At 32.9% G+C, this 20,329-nt stretch overlaps 1 protein-coding gene across 7 annotated transcripts; it reads right to left on the bottom strand.

The window, feature by feature from the left end:
• Nucleotides 1-808: 808 nt before the first annotated feature.
• Nucleotides 809-20,317, bottom strand: LOC125646610 (serine/threonine-protein kinase 3-like). Of its 7 annotated transcripts, XM_048872999.2 has the most exons (15): nucleotides 20,171-20,316; nucleotides 18,427-18,507; nucleotides 15,323-15,406; nucleotides 14,083-14,263; nucleotides 13,475-13,537; nucleotides 11,568-11,732; nucleotides 8,739-8,844; nucleotides 6,470-6,531; nucleotides 6,220-6,357; nucleotides 6,007-6,117; nucleotides 5,310-5,382; nucleotides 4,848-4,970; nucleotides 4,652-4,705; nucleotides 3,932-4,113; nucleotides 809-3,568 (listed from the first exon to the last, which is right to left on the bottom strand). In XM_048872999.2, exons 1-15 carry the CDS (start codon nucleotides 20,182-20,184, stop codon nucleotides 3,410-3,412), a joined length of 1,596 nt encoding a protein of 531 aa, XP_048728956.1. In that variant the 5' UTR covers nucleotides 20,185-20,316; the 3' UTR covers nucleotides 809-3,409. The 7 variants fall into 7 exon arrangements, with proteins under 7 accessions (XP_048728956.1, XP_048728960.1, XP_048728957.1 ...); XM_048873003.2 differs by lacking the exon at nucleotides 3,932-4,113; XM_048873000.2 differs by lacking the exon at nucleotides 4,652-4,705.
• Nucleotides 20,318-20,329: the final 12 nt, after the last annotated feature.

Genomic DNA, 20,329 nt, shown 5'->3' with positions numbered 1-20,329 from the left:
ATGCTTTGTGGGAAGTTTGATTAAAAATAACCCATTGATTCGGAAGAAGTTCACAATGTTTACGGTTGGACAAAATGTGATCTGACAGAAATTCAGCTCAGGTGAGCTAGAAGTAACTCCTCTAGCATAAAAACAGTCCCCACAACCATTCTTATTTCTTCTAATAACTACATAAATCAGTCCCCACAACCATTCTTATTTTCTCCAATAACTGGACTTTATCTCCCTGAGTGCAAGTTAAAATTCAGCCGTGAGGTCATTCTATTGTAATAGCGTTCTGGTTATTTTTCAGGAATGGAGAGTTTTAGACAACTATTTAGTACTGTTCCCCCCCCCCCCCCCCCCCCCCCCACTATCTAAACAAAATGTAAAGAATAATATTCATATCAAAACCTAAAGGCACAGATGAGAGTCGAACCCAAGACCTTTCACATGAAAGGCAGAAGCTCCATCCACCGAGAAGTTAAACAATAGATGTTTTATATGACAAAACTCTATACTAGTACATATAATTCTGATATTGTTTTTATAATTTATTGAAATAATTACCCAATATGAGTTACAATTACAGTTAGATTTAAACTGGTGTGTGTGTGTGTGTGTATTTTCAGTTGGTCTATGTCCTCGTTCATCTCCTTCAAGTCTTGGTTCCATTACCTTTAAGGAATGGAGAGGTACTCAGACATTAACCTATATAGATACATATTCTTTGGTGTTTCATCAACTTTTATCTGGAACGGAGATATAATGAAGATACAATATACACATCTCGATGTACTGCCAAATAAATAAAATGATATCTCTCAGAGATCTTTAAAAGCTTTATTTCTCAAAACAAAGTACATCTTTCATGATATGCATGAGCACATGAGTAACTTTGAAATTGATGAAAGTGAATGATATAGAATTGCCATGGAAAATCCTGGTAAATTATCTGACTGTAAAAATAAAGAATATTTCCTTGATCTTGCAACAGAGTAATAACTCGTGAGACATAAATAACACAGATTGGCAACTCAATCAGCAGCACCATGAAATGTTGTGGACACAGCATTATTTTTGTGTTTCAGTAGTATAGTGATTTTTAAGTTTACTTCTTTCATATGATGCATGGTTGGAGAGTTTGCTTTGAAATTGAATATTGATAACTCAATGTATATATTGATAAACCTCACAGATAAGGGGGGGGGGGGATGGGGGGAGGGTTATAGGTAAGGTGAACCATGGTATCCTTTAAAAAAAATTATTTTTACTCTTTGAGATGACATATTTTATGAAAATATCTCATTTGAAATCACTTATCATAACCTTTAAGAATTTTACCTTGATAATATTGATTATCATTTAGATACAACTGACTTAAAATGTTGTGTAGAGTGCATTTCATAGAAATGTCAAAATCAGCAATACAAAGTGAGATTTAAGGGGTGGGTGGGGGTGGGTTGATTTGTTGTTGGTCATCTATGTTATCATTGTCTCTAACAATAATAAATCCTAGGTAAATCTTGATGAAACTATGCTATGTTGAATTTCATTGAGGATGTGAGCTGAGAAGCTTTCACTTTCCACACTGTAAATTCATTCACATTAAAATAAACTTATACATGTATCTACCAATATACTACTCTTAAATGATACAACTGTCTTTTTTCAAAATATATTGCACAATCATGTATACAATAAACAGAAATGTACTAATATGTGAAGTAAAGGAAGTGCATTTTCAAATGCATACAGTAAACATCACAAATTCAAAATCTGTTGAATTGTTTTTTCTTGGAGCATTAAAAAGTGTTGCAAACATACTCGTAACCCAAGAAGATAAACATTAAACAAATGTGCCCAGAAATTTGCTCTCTATCTTCTTTTAAATAATTTTTTAATCAATTATTTTTAGAATTGCTTGTCTCTATATACACAGTGAAAAAAAACCCCATACTATTTATGCAGTTAGGTTCCATTTATAATCTAACTATAATAAACTCATAGCGAATACCATTTTCCATCTATAAGATGCATATATGCAAAACAGATGGTCACTAGTGAAGTTTTAGTGTACAATGATTCACGGACTAGATCAACATGATGACCGATATCTGTCTCTGTGGTCATTCAAAATTCTAATATCACGTCTGACCGCTAATAACATTAAACTATTTAATGTTAGACTACTGTATATAATTTTCTAACAGTTTACATATCCATAATCCTTTTTAAAATTTTTATGATTGTCACAATCCAATCTACTGTGTGTACCAAAATAATTTAAAAAAAAACAAAAGAACTTAATATAAATCTTGAAGTTAAATACCGTAATTAAGTCACAAAGATAACATATTTATGAAAATACTGGATGAATTATGCAAGATGAGGCTTGTTTTAAAAATATACATGTACATGTATTTGAGAATCAGAAACACATTTATTAACAATCTTCAGCCTATATTAGAAAACAAGTACAAAATCCACACACTCCATTAGGTTAAATAAAATACAAAATTATGTTCTCCTTCATTTTAAGAATAATTACAAGCTATCAAGCTATAAGTTTTGTGCAATATTTACATCCTTTCCTTTTGTTTCCCCCTCCAATATGCAAGAACATAAGAGTAAAATATTGCAATATCATTCAATTCTCCACTTCATAAATTAATTCCACTCTACACCAAAATACTATAATCTTCAATAACCTACTGGAAGCAGTGGTGAGTTTTATTTCAAAACAGATGAGTAATTATAACTGTCAGAGTAACACACAATGAATTAAGTCATTAATTTTTCTCCTCAGAAAAATACACAAGAAGGAAGCACTAGTGATTTCACACAACAAATATTAGTATAAAAATAAATAAACACACTGGATTCAACATTGTATGTATAGATTGAGGTAGATTTCTAGTGGTGGATTTTAAACTGTTCATCTAACTACGATACAGAGCCTGAGGTATCCACCATTAGATATTGACCTTGTTTATGCCACACACCATTGGGTCCAGTCTATTTACTTATTCAAATAACAATAATGCTCACTATCAAATTACAAATTCCCACATAGACATTTAAGATTAACAACAGTCTGGCCATTAGTTCTGTACTATGGCCAGGAAATTCTAAAACAAATTAGCAATATACTTGAGAAGTATACCTAGTCAGGAAAAAATTCTAATACATCTACATGTATATGATTTTGAATGAAATTTGAAAAATAAGATAAGTTCAAATAGTTAAAAACAACTGAAGATTTTATGAAACATATTTTGCTTTTTTTTTTAAAAAAAAATCCATAACAGAATTTTTTTTATCACAATTCTTTCATAATTTCTCTGACAGCACCATCAACAAGGATGTGGGTTAATTTTCCCATCCACATCACAGGTTGAAAACACACAGAAGAGCTCTTTAGCAGACATTAGAAATTGTTTTGCCTCTTCTTTTTAGCGTCAATAGCATCCAAGATAGGCTGTCTCTTTGCCTGGTATCGTGCTCGTAACTCATCAATTTCTCTCTCCATTTCTGGGTCAAGGTCAGCCAGTCTTGATTCAAGTTCCTCGTATGGAAGATTTCGCAGCTAAAAATTGAAAAAACAACTTCTTTCAATTCAAACTCTAAAATTTCAGTAAACATAATTCAGAAAATTATTTAATGCAAACATGCTTATAAGCCATGCAGAACCAATGCAAATATATTGTTCATTTCAGAAAAGCCATTTTAAAAGAAAGAATAAGACAGAAATCCAGAACATACTGCATACTATTACCAGAACACAACAGTGTTTGCCATAATCTGAATATAATTTTTAATACTGAAACTTTAAACTAAACGCCTGTTCACAGTCTTATTTCTCTGTGAGAGCACCTTGTCAGTTTTATCCATATATAAAAAACTACCATGAAACACATTTGTAAATGCCTATCCTTAATCCTATACTTACAAAATCAAAATCTCCATCAATGAAAGACCTTTGGGAATGGTGAGGAGGTGTGACATGTTTGAGGGGTGGGGCCACTTGAGGTTGGGCCCTTGGGGGTGCAACCTTGTCCTGTTCCTTCTTTTCAAAATGATCGAGGTAGGAGGGTCTGTATTTGTCTTTGCCCTCAGTAGATGTGTCGTGTCCTGTCAATCACAGATTAGGTTACACACAATATGAAACTAAGCTAACACATTGACTTCTAATTAACAGTGTCTGACAACTGTAAAATATTCTTTTAGAATAGGAATTTTTCATTGATGGCATACACATGTATCACTGTGTGTGACTGGTGTTGCTTATTCTAAAAAAAATTGCATTCAATTAAAGAGGAAATGCTGCAAAGAATGAGGGAAATCTCTGATGTTACAAAGTATGTATAGTGTCAAATCCTTTTCAATGAAATAGACTATGTTATGTTATGAGAAAACTCTGCATCAGAAGATCCTGATATTTCATAATTACCCATTATGTATTTAGATAGAATTCATCAGATAGCAACCCATGCATGAAGTTTCATTTCCAGTTATAGAACATTCACTTAACTGAGGTAAAATCAAATCTCAACAGGTTATATACATGTAAACTATGATACAGAAATGAATGGAAAGATCTGAAACTTCAAAGATATATACATGTCATAAAATGCGGCTATAAAGGCGAGATAAAATAGTGGATAATTACTACTCCTGCTTTTGTAGCCAGAATCGGAGGGCTTTTTCACCACAGTGTCGCATCCTTTGGCAGAAAATAATATGGATATGAAAATTACAACTTTAATGAAATATTTTCTACACATTTAAAGGTTACTAAGAGCTAAATACAATGAAAATATCTGTTCAATTGTTTATCAACAAATAACTAAAAAAAGTAAACTTACGTTTCATGGTTGAGTCATCCTCCGAGTCCTCATTAATTACAAGTGTGCCAAGATCCGACTCAACAAGTGTGCTGGCCTCGCTTTTCACAACTACAGTCCCACTCTCACTCTTTGACAGAGTTTCTGTAAATTAATAAGACCGTAAATTCACAAGAGCTCATTACAAGACTTTATTTCTGTAAATTAATATGACCGTAAATTTACAAGAGCTCTTTACAAAACTTTAAAACGATAACACATAGTTTTGGTTTGTTCGATATATTCTATACAATAACATGTTTCTCTCCAATCAAAACTTTTCCAATGACAACTATTTTTCCTCCTAACAAATTACTACACACAGATTGTCACATGACTACCATAAAGTCTCAAGTATCCAGATCCAAGAGTGTCAGGTCATATCTACATAACTCATGGATTCCATTAATCGTATTAACGTTGTAGTGTAAATATGATAATTACCTGAAGTAGATTTCATTGTTGAGTCATCAGTTTTTTTCATGGTTGATCCATGGTCAACATCATCATCCCCATCCTAAAGAAAATAATGAGTATTCCTATAAATGTACACAGAAAACACTATATCAAAGACATCCTGCTTCATACATAAGCCACACTATGACAGTCAGTTTGTCAAATCAACCCACTTTCATGTATGTTGTAAATGTACATGTCAGGTTAAGCTTACACAATAAATTTAGCATAACTAAAAGACAAAGAAAGAAAAAAAAAAAACCCCAGTTGGAAATGTAAATATGATTAATTATCCTAGCATTGTCGGCAGGTTTCTTTGTTATTTTTTGCCTACAAAATTACTAATGTAAGTGTAACCTCTGCCTTTGACCTTGAAAAACAAGCAATAGGCTTCTCCCATTAATCATAGGGAACACATGCACCAAGTTTGATGATCCTAGCCTTATATAAGTACTGTTCTTATCTGTGCTGACAAATGAAATGATAGCCAGACACACTGTACCATACCATGAAATGGCCCAACTATGACGAATATATAAAACCGAAACTTGAAAGCTCTTTGTAACTTTGTAAGCTTGAGCTAACAAATAGTACATATACTAACAGTGAAATTTTCATTACAGTTAAACGGTTTAGAAACTTGCTGGTCATACCCCTTTACTGAACACATGGAAGGAAAACTCACCGAGTCATCTCCATTAGTAATGATGCTGATTTGTGCTGCCTGGATTTCTTTGGCATCGTTGATCATTTTGTGCAGTGTTTCTCGAGGTTTTGCGTTCTGTATGAACTCTTGCTACAATTTCAAATTACATAAAAGTATTCAAACTGGTCACACATGGACATGTTATGTAAATTAACACTATGATTTCCAGAACTTATTTTCAGGAAGTCTTACCTGCATGAGTTCAGCTGCCGATACTCTTTGCTCTGGATTTTTAACAAGACATTTTGAGACAAAGTCTATAAATTCTGATGTCCACTTGTCTGGGTTTCGGAATGATGGTGGAGGTTTTGTAGGGATCATGAATATTGCCTGCAAATAATTTTTCAGAACATGAAACTGTATATTTATACACAAACACATTTTAAAGATGCACACAAAAATCCATTTTTGTAAGCTGATTCCTAGATGAAACACTTCGTACCCTCATCGGATGAATGTCACCATATGGTGGTTTGCCCTCAGCCATCTCCAGCGCTGTTATACCTAAAACAATCACAAAATAAAAAAAGTGCACCGCCACGGCACATGATACGCCCGTCACATATTGTTAACATGAACATATCACCATGAAGAGATACATGTAGGTATGCATGGAACCAAATGTCATCCTTCCTTTAAGAATCTTACCCACTTTATGGCCTCATGTGACATTGCTTCAAATATTGATAATGTAAGCTTAATGATTTTTAAAAGGATATAAAAACATTTTCCCAAATGTTTTCAATGAAATGATTAAAGTGCAAGATAGCCCTTTATCCAAGCAAACAACTTACAATAAATGGGAGTACTCAAAAAGGTTGATTTATTCAACATATCAAAAAATACATATATCAGTATCTGCCTTTGTCAAATCTTCAAGTATAAAAGTAAAATATGCATGGTGATGTCAATATAAATAAATATAGATTAAAAACGGTTATTTCAAACACTGGTGCATCTCCTATGGTGTAGTTATTAATTAGAAAAAAATAATACATCATATATTTCTCAACTGGTTGTGTTAGACTTGAGAAATGCACATCTGCAGCTTTGCTCATTGTATTTTAAGGAATGAAGAACAATGCACAGCATAATAAAACATCAAACATTAGTCATTATGTTTATTCTTAGACTGTAAAACTGTCATCTTAGTGAGACATGACAATCTGCACCTTGTTGTTGAGATATAAAATAAAAATATATTTTACAATATCATATTAATTCTTAAACTTTATACCAAATTAACTTTCAAAGTAATGGCTACCAATTAGAACTGTTCTAAAATTTGACAGATCAATTAGAAGGCCAGATTCCTCTGCCCAATTCCTGATTGCAAGAGATATAGATAGCACCTCCTTGATCAGATTGCTGTAACAGAAATCTTCTAAACTCATTAATTAATCTGTAATTTGACAGAATGCAATTTTTCTGTTAGCAAAATGCCTCCTGAATTGCTTGATAATTACACCCATGGGACAAGGGAAATTTCTCTTGTTACTGACACAAAAGAAATAATTTGTTTGTTATATACTGCTGTATAGTACAGTGTATATAATGAAGAATGTGTAGTTTCTTGAATTAACATTTTTTAATATGGTTATTGCAATACTATTTCATCTGTTCAGATTTACACAAATGCCCAATCTGCAGCTTTGTTCATTGTATATCTTTTTTCTGAACAATGCCACAGCCATAACAAAACATCAAAATACTAATCATTAAAATAGGCCTTTATACATATTGCAACCATTTGTTGTCTTAGTGAGAAATGATACTCTGCATATAGGTTGCTGAGAAAAAAAATTAAAAATTATATAGTACAATGTCAAATTAATTTTGAAAATAAAGACTAACCACAACAAACAAATTCACTTTCAAATAATTTCTGGTATATCTGCAATTAAGAGGCTAAGATCTCTCTGCCCAATTCCCTAGAGATAAAGATAACACCTGCTTGATCATGTTGATCAGAGATGCTCTACACAAAACTCATTAATTAGTCTTGTCAAAATGCCCTTTGCATGCTACTCCCATGGGACAAGTGGAATTTCTCATGTTATTGTTAGAAACAAAGGAAACATTACATAGGCTAAAAAAAGCTGTACAGTATATCATAAAAAAAATATGTGTTTTCTTGATGTAACATTTTTGAATGAGGTTTTCTACAAAACTCTTATATGAGTAGGGATTGTACCAATTATAACATACTTTTTTCAAAAAATCACTTCAACTAAATGTCACAGTGACCTTAAAGTACAGTGCGACACACCTTCTACCTAAGATGCATAAGTTGACCAAGTTTCATGATTCTAGATCAAATAGTTTTCAAGTTATGAGCCGGACAGGGTTTTACCATATTTGGCCATATCTTCTTAATTAAAAGTCACAGCGACCTGGTTTTAATGTGCGACACACCTTCTACCCAAGATGTATCAACTGACAAAGTTTGATTATTCTAGGCCTTATAGTATTTAAGTTATGAGCCGGACACAAAAAAGCTAACAGACGGACGGACAGACGGACGGACATGAAGGCCATAACATAATACGGCCCGTCTTAAGACGGGCGTATAAAAATAGATTGGGTATACTGACTTTGATAAATTTAGTTGATTTATCTATTCAACACTATCTACAAACACATCACTTTTTACATTCATAGACATTGCGGTCAAAGTATGTACTCTCAGCAATTAGATTAATGTCCTGTACCTAGACTCCAGATGTCTGCCACACAGTCATAGCCAATCTCCTGGATCACCTCTGGAGCCATCCAATATGGTGTCCCTATCACAGTGTTTCTTTTGGCCATGGTGTCCTGTAACACAATCACATAATCACTCTTAGTCTTTAATACTATATAGAAGTCCTGACTGATACATCTGTTTTCAACAAGTAGAGCCATTACAACTGATATCCTTAAAGGACACATCTCGTATTTTCAAAGTATACAGAATTATATGCATTTTGTCTTCCTTATGCTTATAGAAATTAATTGTAATAGTTCGTTCGCTGAAGTATTGCGATAATTAGCCACAATACGGACTTAAATCTAAGCCCCGTTTTCAAAAAGCCTAGTTAATTAGATATGTAGTCACGTGGTACAGTGTTGTAAAAGTAGTGTTAGATATTTTTAAAAACTCGGGTTTTAGGGGCCTAATTTATTTACCATGGATAACATTTATTTCGATGTTGACAAATTTCCCGAGTCTTATATCTTTTAGCCACCAGTGCATACAAATAGCAACCCAAATGTAGCGAGTATGAAATCTGCATAAATTTGCGAGTAAATAATGTTTACATGGGATCACTGTCTAAACACAATTTGGTAACGTCATTTCTGTAAACAACTGTAATTAGCGTTGTTGCTTTTCTAAAATAAACAGTGCAATTATTATTAAATTTATTTTTGGAGAAGTTAGATAGGCCTAAATTATGATACGATTATGTATCATTGACAACTAGGCCTACTGTCACGGGTGCATTTCGAAAAAAAAAAAAAAAAAATAATGATCAAACTTATTGTGAAAATCACAATACTTTTAAATTATTTTATTAAAGCAATTTCATTAGGCCTAATCATTATTTTTTGTTATCAACACATTGTTACTTAGGAAGTGGGAGTGCGGCGTGCTGTTGTTGTAAACACGTACGCGTTCCTTAAAAAAAATGAAAGCATTATAATTCAACTCAAAGTCGGGAAATATTATATTTTATTATTTATAATTGAAAGTTCAATTATCTTTTATCTTTAAATTTCTTTTTTAAAACTACCAGTTGGTAGACACTGTTAGCAAAGTTCTGCCTATATGTTGTTACAAGGTGAAGGTCAGTTGGTGCGAGTGTGTATTGAATTCAAGAGCAGAACGGAAAGCATATGCCGTAGGCCTATATGTAACAGTGCGTAGCTTCGATAGAACCATTTTCTCGCAGTTTATCTTCGTCTTTGTCCAAGTGCTTGTTTGAAAAAGTGCAGGGACAAATTCTACTGGGGGTTTTTATGGCAAAGTCATTGTGCCGACAAAAAATATTCACGTCTTGTCCCTCATACTTTCCTTCGAAAATTGAAAAAAACACAATCAAAATAGTAGTTTTAGGCATGAAATGAATTAATGTTGCTGAAAAAATTAAAAAGTTTAAAAACATGCGATGTGTCCTTTAAGCATTGGAGTTATATTCTTCATTCTACACAAATCTTTATTGTGTTTTGTGACCTTTCTAACTGGCTAGTCCTATTTGGTTTTTTTTGCCACATCATTATGTAAATCCATTGCTATAAATTTGAACAAATCTATGAAGACAATAATTATATGTTTTTAAAATTTACACAAAGTAGCGGTCAGTCTATAGTATTTACCATTCTACTTGTATTTTTATTGTTAAACCAAACCTTTTGTAAATATGAGAAATCATTTGCAATATCTAATACAATGTGGGGCATATCCACTAAAAATAAGTGTCTACAAGCCTTTTCTAGGAAGTCCCATAGTGACCTTGACCTTTGGATCCCAAAATCAAAAGGTTTCTTCCTCTCTGATAACAAATCTACATGTGAAGCATCTAATCAATCAGAGAACTTAATTCATATGTTACATGTACTAGTGGTAACGAAACAGAATCCATTAATGTCTGTAATAACAACCTATGTACAAAATATGAAAGCTTTCAGTGTAGTCAACTTAGTGGTAGTGTTAAATCTAAAGCAAACTAGCATGGCACCACACCATGCCCTGCCCTTTTTGGCTGGCGCCATGCCCTTTTTTCTCTATAAATTTTTTAAAAATATTTGTTAATATAAACAATTGTTCTTTATTTCACAAGGTTGATTGAAAATTTAAAATCAAGGCAGCAGGTATTAACTTTAAAAGAGGCTAAATGATTATTCTATTACTATCATAGTATGATACAATGAAAGTGCCCCAAAATTGTCTTGCCGCGACGAAAAGTGCCCTTTTGAACATATGATATGTGTGCCCTCTCTAGATCCTAGATTTAACACTATAGTGGGGAAAGGTCAACTGTAGAAAAAAAGTCTGGAAAACTGGGTGTCATAGAAGAAACTATATGCCCCGGCCATTTTGTGGCGGGGGCATAAAAAAAACCCACAAACTATATTTTAGTGAAAATTTGTGATTTGTTTTTGTTTATAACCCAAATGAACAAAATATATCACAGTGTCAGTCCTAAAATCATCAATGTTACCAGTTCTTTTCACTACAATACAATTATGTATGTGGCCACGACAACACAATCATGTATGTGGCTACTACAACACAATCATGTATGTAGCCACTACAACACAATCATGTATGTGGCTACTACAACACAATCAGGTATGTAGCCACTACAACACAATCATGTATGTAGACACTACAACACAATCATGTATGTAGCCACTACAACACAATCATGTATGTAGACACTACAACACAATCATGTATGTGGCCACTACAACACAATCATGTATGTGGCTACTACAACACAATTATGTATGTAGCCACTACAACACAGTCATGTACGTAGCCACTAGATTAAACTTACTGTAAGTTGTCCAGCCACACCAAAATCTGCCAGTTTAGCATGGCCCTCTGTGTTTAGCAGAATGTTCCCGGCCTTGATATCCCGGTGAATCTTTCTTCTGGAATGTAAATACTCCAAACCCTTCAGAGCATCAAAGAGTATTGTTGCTATTTCCTCCTCTGTTAACTGAAATATTAGATTCCACACAGTTTTCATTGTGCAAAGTAGCGTGGTGTTATGTCCTGGTTTCTTTTTCGTTTTGCCATAGACCCGTTAATGAAAAAAACAACATCTAAAGTGAGAAGAGGAATCAGAAGGGGCCTTTACAATATCACCAGCAGATTTAGAGTTTGAGGACAACATTGCTCTTTTAATCTTCAATACTTCAAGATAAACAAATCAACACCAGATGCAGCAAGAAGAGACCTTGAACTTTTCGTCTCGCCCATAAATTGAATGCAAAGAGACGTAAAGCATTGAAGACAAATTAGATGTCATCACAGTCAAACAACGAGCCCGCAAAAGATGTCAATCAGTTTATATACCTTTAGTAGATGTCATCACAGTCGAACAACGAGCCCGCAAAAGATGTCAATCAGTTTATATACCTTTAGTAGATGTCATCACAGTCAAACAACGAGCCCGCAAAAGATGTCAATCAGTTTATATACCTTTAGTAGATGTCATCACAGTCAAACAACGAGCCCGCAAAAGATGTCAATCAGTTTATATACCTTTAGTAGATGTCATCACAGTCAAACAACGAGCCCGCAAAAGATGTCAATCAGTTTATATACCTTTAGTATTATGATGGACAAAGATGGTGGAGACAAAGATATTCAGAGCAAGCTACAGAAAGCAAGACCAGCATTTCACAAACTTCACAATTTTGGTACATTTTGTTTGGTGCATTCAGTTTTATATATAGTATCAGCAAAATTAAAGATGAAGTCTTTCATAGTTTTGACCAAACCCTGGAACCAAACCTCTAGCCCTAAGATTATGAAAATTACAATTTTGGTAAAGGGCTAAATTGATTTATCATTAACATATTTCGAAATTTGAATACTTTTGACATGCTTTTTAGAAATCTTGGTGTTCTCAACTATGCACATGGTTTCTTGGCTATGACAAAGATGTTGACAAACACGATTTTGGGAGCCAGATTTTATGTAAATACAAAGTTTATCCTGTGCAAAAATACTTTTAATCCATTTATTAATAAAAGATCTTTATTTTTATAACAAAAAACTGTCCTTTCAACTTATTGAAAATTGTGTCCATGCCCTTTTAAATGTTTTACACATACACACTAAATGCCAAGTTTGGCCCTGCCCTGGAGTCAGAACCTGTACCCCTGTGATCATAAAATTTACAATTTTGGTACAGGGCTTCCTGCTCTACATGACTATGCATTTAGTTTTTCTTAAAGATGTGGGACTGTAGAGATGAAGATCTTTGAAAACTGGTCAATCTTTTAAAGTTTTTGCCCTGCCTGTATTGAAAGGCCTAAGGGGTGCAGGAGTTCTGAAATTTACAATTTGAATCTCCCTTGTCCCAAAAATGCTTCATACCAAATTTGAAAAAGATTGGAAGGATAGTTATTGAGAAGTTAAAAATGTTCAATTGTTAATCCGTGATGGATGATGACGGATGTAGACCAATAGCAATAGGTAACTTGAGTGAAAAATATGAAAAAATATTTAAATGCAGTTGCCACTCTAGCTACATGATGCGTTAAAATACAATGGGAGGTAACCCCCATTTTCATAAATCCATCAAACAATCATGTCAAAACAGAGAAAAACGTGAAGATCACAACCTCCTATACAGTATAGCAAATTATGTTTATAACAAATCAGAAAGTTCATCCCCAGCTCTTCACTATAAACCTGTTTTACTGTAGTGACACTGAAGAGTAAACCTACTGTTTTATTGCGTAATCTCATGATGTCCGACACAGACCCTGCACCACAATACTCCATCACAATCTGTAAATAAACAAAATCTAGAATTGTATAGCAGCTACTTGAAAATGTAAAAAAAACAAACAACCCACACTTCATAACAGATCTAATAAGAAAAGTAAAAGAAATTTTGTATACATGTCTAAATCATCATCCACTCATATCTATGTTTCCAGTGTTTTTGCCTTCGATATCTTTACCAATTGGGATGATAGTCATTTTCTCATGAATGCGAAGCAGTTGTGAACAACGTGTGTAAGAATCTCATTAAATATAGTACATCTATTCCAACGGCTAGGAATTCAGACAAAAATAACAGTAGAATGAAAATATGAAAAAGAATATCATTTTTGAAAATACATAAAGGTATGAACTGCAAAGCTTCACGTTGGCATACTTTTCACGAAGCACTAATATGCTTCATGTAATATGCTGGCGTAAAGCATCACAGTTAATTTATTTCTTAAATGAATATCTAAATCAATGAAAATTATTTTATTTCCTAATCCTATATTTCACCATATCATCCTGCAATTCATACAACTTTGTCCATATTTCTTTTCTCTTACCCATAAGTCTGTGTTCTTGAAGTAACTGCCATAGTATTTGACTATGAAGACACTGTCACATTGTTGCATAATGGAGATTTCTTTAATGATCTCCTGCAGATCTGTGTCCACTGGGACCTGTTTAATAGCCAGCACTTGGCCCGACTCCTTGTGCAAGGCTTTGTAAACGCTGCCATAGGATCTATAGAAAGAGCAACAAATTAACACATTTCCTTTTAAACATGCCCAATGTTATTCAAAATTAAATTTCACTGATGATTCCATTTTATTATAAAAATATTATTTCATTAAATTATATCAAAAGTTAAAATTAACAAGATTTGAAATGATATGTATACTACCAATTAATTCAGAAAGTCTGCACTGATCAATGCACTTAAAGTAAGATTTTATCGAAACCTATTCATCAAAAATAACTCTTGGAGCACTTTCAGTAAGAAGCACTGTAGATATGTATACACTAATATAAATGAGCATTACATATTGATTGAAGTGCATACTTCCATAATTCAGGCTGTGGATTAAGTAAAAGTTCATATCAGGTAGTTATTAAATTGAAGAGATTTTTATCAATATTAAAATAAACACAGTCAAAAACATATATTGTTAGTATTGCTAGAACATGCCTTTCAGTGGAAAGGACGTTAAATTAGAATGTTACCCAATCAAGTAATACTTCTATGCAAATATTTATTTTTATCCATTTTATAAAACATTCCCACTGCATATTTTCAAAACTAAGAATTCAATTTTAAGTTTACGTATGCCTTCTCTATAATCAATAAAACGCAAATAATTTACTTCTGTTTATTTAACTCTGCTTTATACTTGTTTTACCCTTATCCACAAAATCATAAAACTACGAAACTTAGGGGGAAAAAAATCTTGCATTGGAACTACCACCCATGCTAAGGCACAATACAAACAACAGCAACTGTGCATGAAGCCATCAAAATGATAAGCAGAATAACAATGGCAAATGCTGCAAGAATTGCTATTCTTATAAAATACACTGTGAAGAGGTGAAAATAACTTTCAGAATTCTATTTTAGAAAATTGCCCAAAACTATACTAAGAGATGATAATAATGACACAAAATTGCTGAACCTGATTATATTATGTTAATTTTGTTCATTAACTTTGAATCTAATCTAAATTTAAAGCAACTGAATATTGTTGTTTTACATTGAACTGAATTAGTTCTTCATCTTAAAAGTGCTTTTTAAATTTCAGATCTTACCCTTCTCCTAATTTGCCTAGAATATCAAAAACTTCTTCTGGTGACCTTGTAAGGTCGTCCTCTGGAAGTCGCTTTAGAGGGTCACTAGGGGGTAAAGCAAACCAAAAGTGTAAAGCTAAATGCAAGCCATGAAAAAGTCCTCCGTGTATTAGTACTTAGGATTCTCTACAGGGGATGCTTTCCAGGACTTGTACTATACATGTATTTCACATAACATGCATTATAATCAGATTTACAAAATTGATACTGCATACCATATTTCATAATTTCTACATAATGTCTGACAGGGTTTGACAAAAACACACTTTGATTGCTATTGCCTTTCACTGGTTTTCATCTACAGAATTACAAGTATGTGAACATAATTAAGGAAAATTCTTGAAATTGGAGAAAGTCCTTAGAATAGACGTATTTATAGACTGGTCTAAAAACATAGCAAATGACACATGAAGGGTCTAAAAAGCAATTCTATTTCTGAAACAATTTGTCAGAATGTAATTTTGGTCTTTGAAACAATTCAATTGAGATATTTGTTTATGAAATAATTCCATTGGGACTTTTGTCTACATAACAGTTTGCTCTACAATATCTAAGTAAGCAATCAAAAGCAAGCATTTTCTGTCAAATCCTTTGGTATAAAATAATCATGCCATACACAGGTCTTTATTTATATGCTATCAAAGAACATGGCATACATGTATGTCAAGTCCTGAATGCTTAAATACTATTCTACATTGTGTCCATGTGAAGAACTGAATATGGTTTTGAATGAACTACCCACATACAGGTGTATATAGTATGATATAATATTTGTCACATAGAAGTAGGGTTCTCTGTAGGATTTTGTCAAGCTCAGTTCTAGACTCATGCTATATGAGCCCTGTAAATTTTTGCGAATCCAAGTAAATTTCATGAGTGCAGAGGCTAAATGTAGTAGGACATTCACTACACAAGTCATTATTTAAATCACAGCTCCATCATAGCATAAACACACCATAGATTATCACTTATAGTATATGTAAAAAAAAAAAAAGAAAAAAGTTTTTTATACTTTATTTGGAATTAGTCTTGGTCATTCTTAGAAGTATGACCTAGAGTTTTACTTAGAGACATAATAAAGAAATTTTCACATTGAAGATTACTGCAACTCATTTTATGAACAGACTCAATTTAGAATATATACAAATTATCAATTATCATTCAATACTACTCTGTGTGTTGTTGAAAATATAAAGCTATGTAATTACTTGCACCAGGGCTTAATATCCTTTGCATGCGGGTCCAGTAAATGTACCGATTTCCCATAGTAAATTGGCCTGTTTTTTCCCCAAATTCTGATTGGTAATTTTCCAAAATATCAGCTCACAATCATAGTAAGAATGGAAGTATCAGTGTTGTTACTTAAAATATATGCAACTTCTTGGGAACGAGTTGATCTAATACCATGTATAACGGTTGCAATCACCAAGGCGCTTGTCTAAATGAAATATAAACACATATACGCCTAGCTCCTTATTGACAAAAAAAATTCAAAATCAAAAACAACAAAGATTATGTACATACGTACTAATAATTAATATTTGTTTGTTTTCAAACTAATCTGTATCTATAATGGCGATATATAATAACTTGTGTAATGTAAACTAATTTATTCCATTGCAGTTAAAACGAATAAGTCAAATTTTATAATTCATTCTTGATTAATTTAACTCTCGGACGTCTAACGTTGGCCTTTTTATAACTGTTTATTGTATGCATCCACCTTCTTCACATGTGGTCGTAAAGAAAACAATGGAGTCGGTAAGTTTCAACATGGAGTTAATCGACAGTAGATATTATAGGAATAAGGACCTATCACACTAAATTCATTATGCTACAATGTGTGTAAAACAATGAAGCGTAGTTAAATATGCTCAGATCCAAGAATTGCTTAGGAAAATAGCACATGGTGTGCTAATAAGACAGTCACATGTCCAGTTCTCGGCTTGTTTCTAAAAAAATGTTTGAAAAGACAGGCTGTCTTTTGAAACTCTTTTCATTTATATTGTATAGTTTTTTGTATGCACATTTGAGGTTTTTGTTTTATTTTATTCACAGAATACCATAGTATTTACATCTTTATTACCACTTGAGATAAAAAATGGAGCATTTGTGCCTTTAATCACAATATATAAATGACTCTGCATTTTGTTTTCCTACCTAAAATGCATTATGTTTTGTCTAAGTAATTTCCCCAAAATAACAATTTTTAACCTAAAATTCCCAATTGAAATGGTACCAGACCCTGCACCAAAAAGGGTCAATTAAGCCCTGTGCACTCATAACAGCAAAGGTGTCTAAACAATCAAGCATGCATATGGCAGTCTAGCTACACTTCTATTTGTCTCAGTTCAAAATGAAATGTGGTACTAAACAATTTCTTAGGCAACTATCAAATTCAGAATCAAAATAACGACTGATGAGTTAAATAAATTGCAATTTTTGCTTGAGACAAAAGACATGTATGTGAACTCACGATTCCTAACCCTCTTGCAACTCATATAATTTTGTCATGTTCAGGCTTGTGTTACAGAGAACCCTGGACACTAAGTATGTAGTAGGTAATAAAATCAAAATTCTGACATTGAAAAATAAAGAAGAAAAAATTTACACTAGATATGAACCATTTCAAGTTCACCTGAACACAATGACCTACATACAACAAGTACTACATTATTAACATACATGCAACAAAATCAGGCAAAATGCACATCAATGCATGAAGATTTGTCATTGTCGTCCATTTTCCCCCCTTGCATGAAAAATATATTCTGCACTTGGGTTTTTACACAAAATAATTGATATTTTTAAAGAAAGAACCAATGACAGATATTCATTTATTTCACACTTGTACATTAGAAAAGTGTAGACTGGAATCCATTCACAAGTTTGGAATGCAACACACAGCAAATGACACTATATGAATCTATTAAACATGTAGAATTTGCTGTGTGAATTCTGCATCACTTGTCCAACGTGCAAATCACCAGGAAATTGCTAAGAGCAAAAGATATACATTAAAAGACACAAAAAACAACAATGCCATAAACATTTCGCTGTCTTACCCTCTTCCTATTTTACAAATTATATCAAAAACCTCATCAGGTGGTCGAGCCAAACTCTCATCACTTAATTTTGTTAACTCACTAAATTGAAAGAAATTATCAATATAAGTAAAAGCATATTTAAACACAACAAATAACAATGAATTCTTTTTCATAAAGAGAACAAGTAAACGAGTTAAAAAAAGGGTTACTTCTCTGTTGAAGTCATCACTTTGCAAATGAAGTATGTCATGTAAATCTCAGATTTAAAAAAAATCATGACATTAAGGAAGCCTGATGTATTGATTTTTTTTTGGCAATAAACTCATGCCTGATGATACAATCAAATTAAAGATAGCATATCCATACTGGTTTTCAAGAGAAAAACCTTTGAAATTAAGATTTTGCAAAGTAGAAGACAAGAGAAGTGTAAAAGTCTCCAACAGGATTTAAACCCACTCTAACAATCTAAGATCCTGTGACATTGGTAATACCTCTTGACTACCATAATCTTGGTTGAGATTCGGCTTGGCTGAATATTTGGACTGACGCCTTCACCGAATCTCAGAGCAGACCTTCATAATTCATGTATGGAAATTTACTTTCAGCTTTGACCGGTTCTAGCAATTAATGTGCCCTAAGGTGACACTGCTGTTTGCTTCAAATCAGTAAGTTCACTATTAAACCAAATCTGTATCACTATTAATGCTGTATTACCTACTGCCCAAGTATGTAAATTCCATAAAATAAACCATATTCACTAATTTTTTCGTTCAAAAGAAGACTTCCATGGCAGAATATTTTATCTCCCAAACTTGGAAGAGTTCCTTTGGTTTGTTTTTTAAATTAGCGAAATGCAAGTAGGTATGTAGAGATATAATGTATCAGTAACTAAATAGAGCAGACTATAGGAACTCATAAAATATTGTGCCATGGAAGTCTTCATTTTAACGGAAATTTTAGTGCCTATTTTCATTTTGGGATTTTTATACTTAGACGGTAAGCAATACAAAATTAATAGTGATAGAGAGTTAGTTTGATAGTCAAATCACTTATTTGAAGTGAACAGCAGTGTCACCTAAGTGCACATTAATTGCTAGAACTGGCCGAAGCTGAAAGTAAATTTCCAGACATGAATTATGAAGGACTGCTCCGAGGTTCGGTGAAAGCGTCAGTCCAAATATTTGGCCGAACAGAATCTCAGCCGAGATTATTGACTACCAGAGCATACACTCACTAGTCATTTAGAAAAAGAACATTAAAAAACACAAACTAAGGGGTGGATCCCTTAAACAAAAACTCTTCTATATTCTTTAATCTTTCAGAGTTTCACTGAATGCAATGAAAAGAGATTATCTTACACATAATTTACACAAAAGAAACATGACGTAAGAAGCAATACTTTGAACACATTAAAACATGCATGAAATTATTGTACACTGTTGAAATAATCATCTGATCATGAAATATATATATATACACTAATCCTTTTAATCATGATGAGATGCATCACATCCTGTAAACAACTAAACAATACATTCAATCACAAGAAATCCAATCAACTTAAATTGAACTATACAATAAATCCTTAACTTAAATTGATTTATTATTTCATTCAATTTTACAGATCATTCTGATTCAACTTAAACAAATCAAATAAAAACCCTTCGAAAAATTCATTGAGATCAAGTTACTAAACAATGCCAAGATTGTGTTTCAAACTTCCTTAAAAGTTTACCAAAATTATTTCAAACGTATAAAGTACCTTTGACTAGTCATATTTTGATGAACGACGGGGTAAGAATTCGTGTGGTTTCATGGAAATTAGCTTAAAACGCTAAACATTCCACACTTTACATTTGGTTTTCTTTTCCGGAAGCTGTACGACAAGGTGAAGTTCTCCATTCTGGGTCTTTGGGACGCT

Source organism: Ostrea edulis, chromosome 6 (assembly GCF_947568905.1).
Source record: "Ostrea edulis chromosome 6, xbOstEdul1.1, whole genome shotgun sequence".
Classification (NCBI taxonomy): domain Eukaryota; kingdom Metazoa; phylum Mollusca; class Bivalvia; order Ostreida; family Ostreidae; genus Ostrea; species Ostrea edulis.
The sequence above is the reverse complement of the archived record's forward strand: the minus strand, read 5'-3'. Positions and strand labels throughout refer to the sequence as shown.